Source organism: Trichomycterus rosablanca, chromosome 23, assembly GCF_030014385.1.
Source record: "Trichomycterus rosablanca isolate fTriRos1 chromosome 23, fTriRos1.hap1, whole genome shotgun sequence".
Taxonomy (NCBI): domain Eukaryota; kingdom Metazoa; phylum Chordata; class Actinopteri; order Siluriformes; family Trichomycteridae; genus Trichomycterus; species Trichomycterus rosablanca.
The window spans coordinates 8,211,804-8,224,233 of NC_086010.1; the positions used below are offsets into that span (position 1 = coordinate 8,211,804).

The 12,430-nt window shown below is 40.1% G+C and overlaps 1 protein-coding gene across 2 annotated transcripts in view; it reads right to left on the bottom strand.

Moving 5' to 3' along the window:
* Window positions 1-6,687: 6,687 nt before the first annotated feature.
* Window positions 6,688-12,430, bottom strand: part of fam49bb (family with sequence similarity 49 member Bb) — a 79,098-nt gene continuing 73,355 nt past the window's right edge. For both annotated transcript variants that reach the window (XM_062985427.1, XM_062985426.1), the window contains 5 exons: window positions 10,080-10,196; window positions 9,894-9,973; window positions 9,653-9,779; window positions 8,662-8,732; window positions 6,688-7,483 (listed from right to left, as the gene is read on the bottom strand). In XM_062985427.1, coding sequence (XP_062841497.1) covers window positions 7,420-7,483; window positions 8,662-8,732; window positions 9,653-9,779; window positions 9,894-9,973; window positions 10,080-10,196 — 459 coding nt within the window. In that variant the 3' untranslated portion in view covers window positions 6,688-7,419. The remainder of the gene's footprint in view (window positions 7,484-8,661; window positions 8,733-9,652; window positions 9,780-9,893; window positions 9,974-10,079; window positions 10,197-12,430) is intronic.

Sequence of the window (12,430 nt, forward strand, 5' to 3'; positions counted from 1 at the left end):
GTATTTAAAAACTCCAGCAGGGCTGCTGTGTCTGATCCACTCATACAAGCACAACACACACTAACACACCACCACCATGTCAGTGTCACTGCAGTGCTGAGAATGATCCACCACCTAAATAATACCTGCTCTGTGGTGGTCCTGTGGGGGTCCTGACCATTGAAGAACAGGGTGAAAGCAGGCTAAAAAAAAGCAAGCAAAGAAACAGATGGACTACAGTCAGTAATTGTAGAACTACAAAGTGCTCCTATATGGTAAGTGGAGCTGATAAAATGGACAGTGAGTACAGAAACAGGGAGGTGGTTTTAATGTTATGGCTGATCAGTGTGTATATATATATATATACTGTATATACAGTGTATCACAAAAGTGAGTACACCCCTCACATTTCCGCAAATATTTTATTATATCTTTTCATGGGACAACACTATAGAAATAAAACTTGGATATAAGTTAGAGTAGTCAGTGTACAACTTGTATAGCAGTGTAGATTTACTGTCTTCTGAAAATAACTCAACACACAGCCATTAATGTCTAAATGGCTGGCAACATAAGTGAGTACACCCCACAGTGAACATGTCCAAATTGTGCCCAAAGTGTCAATATTTTGTGTGACCACCATTATTATCCAGCACTGCCTTAATCCTCCTGGGCATGGAATTCACCAGAGCTGCACAGGTTGCTACTGGAATCCTCTTCCACTCCTCCATGATGACATCACGGAGCTGATGGATGTTAGACACCTTGAACTCCTCCACCTTCCACTTGAGGATGCGCCACAGGTGCTCAATTGGGTTTAGTCCATCACCTTTACCTTCAGCTTCCTCAGCAAGGCAGTTGTCATCTTGGAGGTTGTGTTTGGGGTCGTTATCCTGTTGGAAAACTGCCATGAGGCCCAGTTTTCGAAGGGAGGGGATCATGCTCTGTTTCAGAATGTCACAGTACATGTTGGAATTCATGTTTCCCTCAATGAACCGCAGCTCCCCAGTGCCAGCAACACTCATGCAGCCCAAGACCATGATGCTACCACCACCATGCTTGACTGTAGGCAAGATACAGTTGTCTTGGTACTTCTCACCAGGGCGCCGCCAAACATGCTGGACACCATCTGAGCCAAACAAGTTTATCTTGGTCTCGTCAGACCACAGGGCATTCCAGTAATCCATGTTCTTGGACTGCTTGTTTTCAGCAAACTGTTTGCGGGCTTTCTTGTGCGTCAGCTTCCTTCTGGGATGACGACCATGCAGACCGAGTTGATGCAGTGTGCGGCGTATGGTCTGAGCACTGACAGGCTGACCTCCCACGTCTTCAACCTCTGCAGCAATGCTGGCAGCACTCATGTGTCTATTTTTTAAAGCCAACCTCTGGATATGACGTCGAACACGTGGACTCAACTTCTTTGGTCGACCCTGGCAAAGCCTGTTCCGAGTGGAACCTGTCCTGGAAAACCGCTGTATGACCTTGGCCACCATGCTGTAGCTCAGTTTCAGGGTGTTAGCAATCTTCTTATAGCCCAGGCCATCTTTGTGGAGAGCAACAATTCTATTTCTCACATCCTCAGAGAGTTCTTTGCCATGAGGTGCCATGTTGAATATCCAGTGGCCAGTATGAGAGAATTGTACCCAAAACACCAAATTTAACAGCCCTGCTCCCCATTTACACCTGGGACCTTGACATGACACCAGGGAGGGACAACGACACAATTGGGCACAATTTGGACATGTTCACTGTGGGGTGTACTCACTTATGTTGCCAGCTATTTAGACATTAATGGCTGTGTGTTGAGTTATTTTCAGAAGACAGTAAATCTACACTGCTATACAAGTTGTACACTGACTACTCTAAGTTATATCCAAGTTTTATGTCTATAGTGTTGTCCCATGAAAAGATATAATGAAATATTTGCAGAAATGTGAGGGGTGTACTCACTTTTGTGATACACTGTATATTGCATCACAAATAGTGGAAAACACATTAAGGATGTTTTTAATTAATTCAGGTGAGAAATAAATGAATAAATGTTATTTGGTTCTGTTTAAAGACCACTTGTTTTACTTGCAAGAGCAATGTTTGACAACGATGTCCTAAGCATCTACTTACGTACATCAGTCATTAGACTAAGCAAAGTTTAAAACTGATGCGTGTGCACGTGTGCCCCATAGGTCCTGAATCATGGCAGTCCTACACCGACACATTAATGCCTTAATAAAGCAGATAAAACAGCCTCTCACCCACCAGAGAGACCTGTGAAGTTTGTGTTCTCTGGGTGAAAGCAAGAAAACTTTTCACAGGAACTCACTGTGTCTTTCTCATATAATAAAGTGGCACTGAGTGTACAGAACACTGTGCACTTATAGCTGTTGCAGTCAAGCACATATAGTTTCAGTAATGAAAATCTTTAGAGCAGAGTTATTGAACTGCTAAGAAAGTGCAGAAAGGTCGATCGTTTTTGTATAGAAAAATAAGCTGCCAGAAATTATTGTTAATTCGTCTGAATAATCTGAATGTCTGCACTGATTTCTAATAAAATGAGGTCTAATAATAGACAAGTACATTTTCTTACATGAATCAATGAAGTACATGAATCGTCGGTGCTAATCTGGGGAGCTTGTATGAGTATTACAAGTATCATATTTGATATGTAATTTTTCACTATTTTACTTGCTAAGAAGTATCGTGTTAATGTTCCTATACTTAATAAAGTAAAAATACGCTGTCCACAGGGTGTCAATCAAAAGTATTTTGCCAGCTTCATGTTTTGTATCAAACCTTTTAAAGACTCAAGAGTAATCCAAGAAGAGCTGTAAATAGGAGCAACATAAGATTTTCATAATGCTGCTCACCTATTCCAAACAGAACACATTCATTCATAGGTCAAGTCAAATTTATTTGTATAGCGCTTTTTACAATGGACATCGTCTTAAAAGAACTTTACAGAATCCAGGACCGACAGACCAAAAACCCCTGTTGAGCAAGCCGAGGGCAACATTGGCAAGGAAAAACGGCCTAAAAAATACAGGGAAAGAAATACAGGGGTCCCTATCCTCCTTGAGTGGCCTGGACGATAATTTGAATAAATAGGATTTACACAAATCATACACACACAAAATGAAATGTAACTAAAAGTTATAACTATCAAAAAATAATAATAGGCGCCCAGGTGGCGCAGTGGGATATTCCGCTAGCACACCAGCACCGAGTTTCTGAACTCCTCGGTTCGAAACTCAGTGTTGCCACCGGTCAGCTGGGCGCCATCTGGCAGGCATAATTGGCAGTGCCTGCAGCAGCTACTAATTGGCCACCGTATCTGCAAGGTGGGGGCCGGACTATGTGTGGGTGGGTGGGTCTTCATATGCTGTGTAAGGACCCTGATTGGCGGAAGAGACGCCTGTGCAGAATGCAGGGGCGAGAAGAGGAGGGCTGTGCACGTGTCGGAAGAGGCGTGTACAGCGACGTGCTCTCCTCGGATGCAATCTGGTATCTCTCAGCAGCGGAAGACAAAATTGAGTGCGCTAAATCGAGAGGAAAATGTGGAGAAAATGCATTAAAAAAAAAAAAAAATTATAATAATGTAAACAACTGGAGTTCTTTATTATTCAGTCCAGTCTGTGATAAAGTCCATACTGAGTTCTTGACATTTTTGGTGCCTAGTCTATTATACAACATGGTGCTGTTTCCTTGTAGACTTCAGGTGTGAAAATTCTGTATAAGACCACTTTTTTCTCTTGCAAGAGCAGGGTTCGACAGTGATGATGATAGCTGTCCTAAGTATCTACTTCATCAGTATCAGTGAAACTGATGTGTGCACGTGTGCCCCCAAATTTTTCAAGTGCTCCTGAATAGAAGTTGCCCCTCAAAAAATTAAATAAAAAAAAAAAATTAACCACTGTAATAAAATGAATATAAATTCCAGATGTCAGTTCAATACTCCAATCTTTTTTTTTTCAATACGAGGGATCTTCAAAAAGTTTCAGCACTTTTATATTTTGGTTGGACACGGTGAGGGTGGGAGGAGTAGTAATTGGTCGTGTCTGAGAGACTGAGAGATGCCTATGGTCCGGATTTAGCGCCATCTGATTTCTACCTTTTTTGGACCGCTCAAAGGAGCTTTAAGGGGAAGAAGAATTTCATGTGATGATGATGTGAAAGCAGTGGGGCATCAGTGGCTACATGCTCAACCGAAAATTTTTTTTGCTGATGGCATTAAAAAGTTGGTACGACGCTGGAAAATATGCATCAGAAGGTGAATATATAGAAAAGTGATGTGATTTGTTTATGAAATTCTTAATAAAGTTTTTTAAAAAGTGCAGAAACTTTTTGAAGGACCATCGTATATTATGTAAATATTAAATTAAATATAATATATAAATAAATATAATAATATATATATAATATATAATATATATATATATATATATATATATATGTAAATATATATATAATATAAATATTATAATAATAAATATATATATATTATGACAAACAGTTTTTGTGCTCATGTTAAAAAGCTCATGCTATTTGGTACCAAAGATAGTTTTGAACTTGGTAGTGAGTGTTGCAGCTGTCTGTAGCCACCTTCAACAATACTGGCACCCTTGGGTAAAAAAGGTCATAAAATTTGGGTGATGGTGTTAGCGCAGCGGGATATTCTGCTAGCACACCAGCGCCGAGATGCTGAACTCCTCGTTTTGAAACTGGCTGGGTGCCATCTATCGTGCATAATTGGCAGTGCCTGCAGCAGACACGTTTCTGCTGGGGCGGGATGGCCGGACTATGTGGGTGGGGTTTTCAAACACTGTGTAAGGACCCCGATTAGCAGATAGAGAGTGCATGGGTGAAAAAGGGTTCCGGAGGGTCGGAGGAGGCGTGAGCAGCAATATACCCACCTCTACTGCAATCTGGGATCCCCCAGCAGTGGAAGACAAATTGACTACGCTAAATTGGGAGAAAATGCAGAAAAAAAACTGATGGGAGTGCACGTGCCAGAAATTGTTCAGGTCCTGAATAGAAGTTGCCCCTCAAAAAAATTATCATTACATTAAAAATAACTACTGTAATAAAACAAACCTCTTTTTCTCTCTCTTGACTGTTTGCAGTGTAATGCAGTAGCACCGCAGTAAGACAAACACACCCAGCTACTATTTAATGCTGTCACTCTCTAAATGACCTTACCCTGGAACTGTGCCCCCACCATAACCCCTTCATCATCCATCCTACCTTTCATATAAATCTGTTTTAAAACTGTCTTTCTGTCAAAATGCAGACAAACACACAGCTCAAGGGAGCAGCAACTAGAGGGCAGATTCTGCTTGGCTGGATGTACCTGGTTGAGGGGTCAAACAATCCATCATGTTAGAAAACATTTACCATGTGTTTTTTCTCAGTAGACATTGCATCCAAACCGTGAGCATTACTTACAAGCTGTTCACCTGGCTGCCATAACAGCGTTCACTCTTTTTAAAAGACTTTCTAGTGTATTAACTACTGCAATCTCCTTCATTCAGACACAAGAGGATTAGTAAACTCAGACTTTAAGGTATGTAAGAAATTCCGGCTTATGGTCAGCATTCCGATTGGCTCTGTGAAAGCCAAGTTGCTCATTCATTAATTTTTACTATTTATTTACGTTCATCCCAAAACAATGAGAAAAAAACTCATTGCAATTTAGTACAATGATAGTGTATACTGTGTATCTCTGCACCTGCCACATTTTATTTTATGGGTAATATTTACACCGATTAGGCACAACATTATGATCACCTACTTGTTTCTACACTCACTGTCCATTTTATCAGCTCCACTTACCATATAGAAGCACTTTGTAGTTCTACAATTACTGACTGTAGTCCATCTGTTTCTCTACATACTTTTTTTTTGCCTGCTTTCACCCTGTTCTTCAATGGTCAGGACCCCCACAGGACCACCAGAGCAGGTATTATTTGGGTGGTGGGTCATTCTCAGCATTGCAGTGACAATGACATGGTGGCGGTGTGTTAGTGTGTGTTGTGCTGGTATGAGTGGATAACACACAGCAGTGCTGATGGTGTTTTTAAACACCTCACTGCTGGACTGAGAATAGTCCACCAACATGAACAACGATTGGCCTGTTGTTCAGATATGGGCGGGACTAAGCCGGATGGGGTCTCTCTCTCATGACTAGTGCAATTACGACCTCTGCTGGCTGATTGATGGCGCCTGCACAGAGATGAGAAAAGAGTGCTCTCAGGGTGTGTCTCTCCGTACACAACGCTGAGCTCACTGCACTCGTCAAAGTGTAGGTGATAAGATGCATACGGCATGCTGCCCACGTGTCGGAGGGGGCGTGGGTTAGCTTCGTTCTCCTCATTCAGAGCAGGGATTGGCATTGGTGGAGAGGAAGCACGACGCAATCGGGCAATTGGACACGCTAAACGGGAGAACAAGGGGAGAAAATGCATAAAGAAAAAATATATATATATATATATAAAAAAAAAAAAGCACCGTTGGATTGCTGCTCAATTTCGTTGTACACTCTGCAATGACAATACAGGCATCTTATCTTATCTATAGACATGGCATGACTATATGCTTAATTTTAAATTATTCTAAATACATTCCGAAGATACTTTGTTTTAATTATAAAATAAAAAAATCAGTGGTTATAAAAATGAAATCTTTTATTTCTTTTTCAAACATCACATTCCGTCATCATACATCCAAACTGCAATGAAATTGCAATGAAATTAAACAAAATGTTAAAATTCGTTTTAGAAGAAAATAAATCACAACTAAGAATTAAAAACAAATCAAATCCATAGAAATATATAAAACTTGAACATTACTACCATTGAGAATCTCTGTCTTGTACCATTTCAAAAGCAGAACATACTGTAATTGAATACCTATAATAGAATTTTTTTTAACTTGCACGCAACCAAGCAGTAAAGACAAACCTGAAACGCTTTAGTTGTTGTTTTCTTTTTTAAATACTAAATACAGCATTACGTCATGCCCCAGACATAATATTAAATATTAATTCAAACAAAAATAACATATATATTTCTCTTTTAATATATATATATATCTTTTTTAATCTTCAAGTCTAGACACTTTCCCTCCCATTTACAGAAAAAACAAGCTCAATTCAACTAATAATCACAAAAATAATCTACATTATGTCATACTGTAGCTGCCATCAGTAGCATGGCCATGAGTTACTATTCAGATTTAAGTTTTGAAAGACCTGTCTGGCATGGAAAGAAACACCAAACAGTATTGGTACTGTATATGGTTTCCAAAAATTGACCTGCCGACATGTGATTGTTGCTTTTTTTTTTTTTTTTTTTTTAAAGAAAAACATTAAGTACAGTGGTATTTTCGGGAGGCAGTGCATTCCCTGAACACTTGCGAGGCCAGTGGTGTGAATCCCAGAGCTGATTCTTACTGCAGCATGATTTTAATGTTCTTAGCCGTCGATTCGTCATTCAGATGCTTAGTTGTGTACCTGCATGAAACATCAAGGTTTGCATAAGACTTAGGTCAACCACATGAACCTGCTTTTAAATTCACTGTTACCCCTTTTCCACTGACATGAACTTGATTTTGAACCGGTTCAAACTAACGTTCGCAGCTGGCACCACAGAATACTATGGCTGGTTCCGAAATCGCATACTTCCATACTGAACAGTACGCCGAAAGCAGTAAGCAAGAGCGGGTGGTATGTCTGAATATGTAGTAACAGTACGCGAAAAATACCCACTGCATTGGCAGCCATTTTTGAGTATGCAAACAATGCACACTTGTGGTCCAATAATCAATCCCATAATTTAACTGGAGCTACAAAGGCATTTGTAGATGTAGAAGGCATGTGATGTTGGTAAGATGGAGGACGTAGTATGTCCGAGGTTGCATGCATACTGCACACTTGCGTACTGAAAGAGCGTACTGTTTAAGTATGCAATTTCGGACACAGCCTTGGTTTTTCAGCACGAACCATGGCATCATCTGAGGGCGTGTCAAGTTGTAGAAATTTGGGTTCTTTCACACGAAAAGCTGCAAAAACGCTTTTGCGCTGTACCTGATTAAATTTTGAGCCAATTTGCCACTGATATTTTCAAAGTGCCTCTTATGAGACAAACTGTTTGATATAACACAGTAAAAGCAACCCGGACAGTACAAAAAATGCAATATTTTAAGTTCATACTGTCTGCAATTTAACAAAAGGCAAAGTAAATGTTAGAAAACACTAATAGTTTTTTTTTATTATTTGGATTTACCATACTGTCCAAACTTTTTCTGATTAGGGGTTGTAGATTGGTGACGATCTACAATTCATTAAATTACATAAATAATATGACATAATATGACATAATAGATAATAATAATAATATAGTTTATAATTACTATTACGAGAACGGTTTAACAGTTTAATTATTTAATATTATGTACATAATAGTACATAATATTACATAATACATAATTACATATGTAATAGTATCAACTTTGGAAAGCAGATTTGAAAACTTGTGTTTTTAGCAGTCAAAAACACCACTGTGTGGATGGAGGGGCAAAACATGAGAAAGCATTCAAATGACCAAAATTATGGTGGTTAAACATTTGAATATTAATATACTGTATATGTCATTACACACGTTCTGTGCAATATGGCTTTTTAGTTCTTACCTGAGAGCATTTAGTAAGCCTTCCACACTGTTCGGTGGTTGTTCTTTAAGAACTTTTATGCATCCTTTCATCTGGTAAAAAACACAGCAAGTGCAATATGTTTAGAATGGTCACACTCATGCTGACACACCACAGTGATTGGACAGTTCTGCATGACTAAGGTCGGGGGATGGATACACTGCACTGCTTAAGAAAAAGTAAATAAATAAACTACCACTGGTGTTAGTTCATACATATATATACCTATATATACACCAATCAGGCATAACATTATCACCACTTTCCTAATATTGTGTCGGTCCCCCTTTTGCTGCCAAAACAGCCCTTACCCATCTAGGCATGGAATTCACTAGACCCCCGAAGGTGTGCTGTGGTATCTGTCACCAAAATGTTAGCAGCAGATCCTTTAACTCATGTAAGTTGTGAGGTGGAGCCTCCATGGATCGGACCTGTTTGTCCAGCACATCCCACAGACACTCAATTGGATTGCGATCTGGGGAATTTGGAGGCCAAGTCAACACCTCGACACCACGAAGCATCTTTGCTTTGTGGCAGGGCGTATTATCCATCAGGGAATACCGTTTCCATGAAAGGGTGTACATGGTCTTCAACAGTGCTTAGGTAGGTGGTGCGTGTCAAAGTAACATCCACGTGGATGGCAGGACTCAAGGTTTCCCAGCAGAACATTGACCAAAGCATCACACTGCCTCCGCCGGGTTACTTTCTTCCTATATAAATCCTGGTGCCATGTGCTCTCCAGGTAAGCGACACACATGCTTTCAATATGTGGCAACAATTTGAAAAAAAAGAATGATTTAAAACTGTGATTAATAGAAACATTGATGAAAAAAACAGTGGTGATTACATCAAATTCTAACTTTGTAATTATAATTAGACGTTAAGTTCATTCTTTGTACTTTACCCTGTTCAAGAGAATAAACTTCACATATGTGGTGTTTTATGTTTAAGGGGTTTACAATGTTTTACTCACATCTATTTTGGAGGATTTGGCGAAAGCACCAACTGGATGGACGTAATCGTAGAGTATGATCACCCCGACCATGACGCGTAGACAGAACGACACGGTGGCTTCACTGCTGAAACGACTACGATACTCACTGCAAAAAAAAACCCCACAAAGTCGTCCTGCACTCTTTTCTTCCATGAAATATGAATTATTATTCATTATATTTTGTTCATTTCAATGTAAAAAAAAATAAAGTGCAGCTTACGGCGTCTCTAGCATAACTTTGCACACGCTTGCCATAGTGCTCAACACATCTGTTGTGTTCTCAATGGGTAAATTCTTGTTCTGTAGAGAGAGAAAACGCAGTCAGAGTCATTTCAAGACAGAATAAGGTGACCGGGGAACAGGTTTGTGTTACTAATTTGAATCAGCATGACCCGGTCCCCCTCACCTCGGATACAAACTTGGTTGTGCTGTCGCTCAGGGTCTTCAGCATGGGTGTGGCATCAGCGTAAAACAGAGATATTCTATTGGCCAGCTCGTTGTTGACCTCGTTTTCTCCTTCAGCCTGCAAATAAGAAAAATGTTTTTTTTGTTTCCATCTGTAGAACAATAAGAAGGGAAAGAAAGAAAACAGCAACTATCTATCTTACAAAACTTGACCCCATTACTTCCATTATATAATTAAAACCATAAACGATATATTTAGCCTTTTATTTCTGTAAATATTAGATTTTTTTTTAAAGTAAGCCATTGTGTGTCATGAGTAAAATAGTTTAACCTCCTTCAATTCTTAATGTTTTTATTAATCTGGGACAGTGTGTCATTACAGACACCCAATACCACCGGTCAAGCATTTGGTCCTGTTTTTAGCCACAGGAACTGGAAACAAGACAACAGTGAACTCAACTTTATATTAGAATTTTTGGATTTTTAAATCAAATCAAATAAAGTGTTGAAATGACCAAGTAAAAGTCCAGACCTCAACCCTCTTTGTAGTTCTACAATTACTGACTGTAGTCCATCTGTTTCTCTGCATGCTTTGTTAGCCCCCTTTCATGCTGTTCTTCAATGGTCAGGACCCCCACAGGACCACTACAGAGCAGGTATTATTTGGGTGGTGGATCATTCTGAGCATTGCAGTGACACTGACATGGTGGTGGTGTGTTAGTGTGTGTTGTGGAGTGGATAAGACAGCAGCGCTGCTGGAGTTTTTAAATACCTCACAGTCACTGCTGGACTAAGAATAGTCCACCAACCAAAAATATCCAGCCAACAGCGCCCCGGGGGCAGCGTCCTGTGACCACTGATGAAGGTCTAGAAGATGACCGACTCAAACAGCAGCAATAAATGAGCGATTGTCTTTGACTTTACATCTACAAGGTGGACCAACTAGGTAGGCGTGTCTAATAGAGTGGACAGTGAGTGGACCATGTCAATGTCACTGTGTCAGCATACCACCACCATGTCATTGTCACTGCAGTGCTGAGAATGATCCACCACCTAAATAATACCTGCTCTGTGGTGGTCCTGTGGGGGTCCTGACCATTGAAGAACAGGGTGAAAGCAGGCTAAAAAAGTATGTAGAGAAACAGATGGACTACAGTCAGTAATTGTAGAACTGCAAAGTGCTCCTATATGGTAAGTGGAGCTGATAAAATGGACAGTGAGTGTAGAAACAGGTATTGAACTATAAGTGTATTTACACAGGCTCTTCATTTTAACCTTTTTTTTTTAAATAAGGGGTTCCTTCAAATGCTATCCCAGCCTGCTGCCACACACATTCGCTTTCTGAATAACCCTCGGTGTATCACTGACCCCGAGAACAGAAAAGGGACCCCAAATAGAGTGGGAGTGAGTAAGTCTAAGGTGCCTACAGAAGTGAGGCATTGAAGTGCACTGCCACACATGAGCACATACACAGTCAGCTGCACATACACCCTCCCTGTAAACACACAAGTCTCTCAGGACTTCAAATCTGAACTGAGACGGGCTTAACATTCGCCCATGAGGCACTCCTCGTGGCGATCCCAGAGGAGCGCGGCTGGTAAGCCCCTTTTTTGCCGCTGTTGAATCCGGTAAATTGTCAGCAGTGGTGGTTCCCTTGGGTCCTAGTACAACAACACAGCTAAATGCAGTATTTAGAAAAACAGGTAGTGGTGCTAAACTTGGAAATGCTTAATTTGGGTGCATGTTTTTTGGGCTTGGCAGTACCAGAATGTGCAGGTGTATGCAATATACTCTTCCGTTACTCATTAAATGAAACCAAGCCAAGAAGTAAAATAAGTTTTTATGCCTGTCAGGTCAAACATTAATTAAATAAAACATGAAAATCATACAAATCATTAATTATACACCAATCAGGCATAACATTATGACCACCTTCCTAATATTGTATCGGTCCCCTTTTGCTGCCAAAACAGCCCTGACCCGCCGAGGCATGGACTCCACTAGACCACTGAAGGTGTGCTGTGGTATCTGGCACCAAACTGTTAGCAACAGATCCTTTAACTCCTATAAGTTGTTAGGTGGGGCCTCCGTGGATCGGACTTGTGTGTCCAGGACATCCCACAGATGCTCGATTGGATTGAGATCTGGGGAATTGGGAGGCCATAAATTGGTAACAGTTTGATATCAGGACTTCTTTATTAAAAATTTTACCACATTTTACCACAAGCTGTTCAGGAATTATTTAATACCATTTAAAGAAAGAATAAAGTTGTAGAGCAAAGATTGACCCAAGTTCCTTTTAGCTATTTGATATTAATATGGTTTTAAATTTCTGGTAAAATATTGCCATGT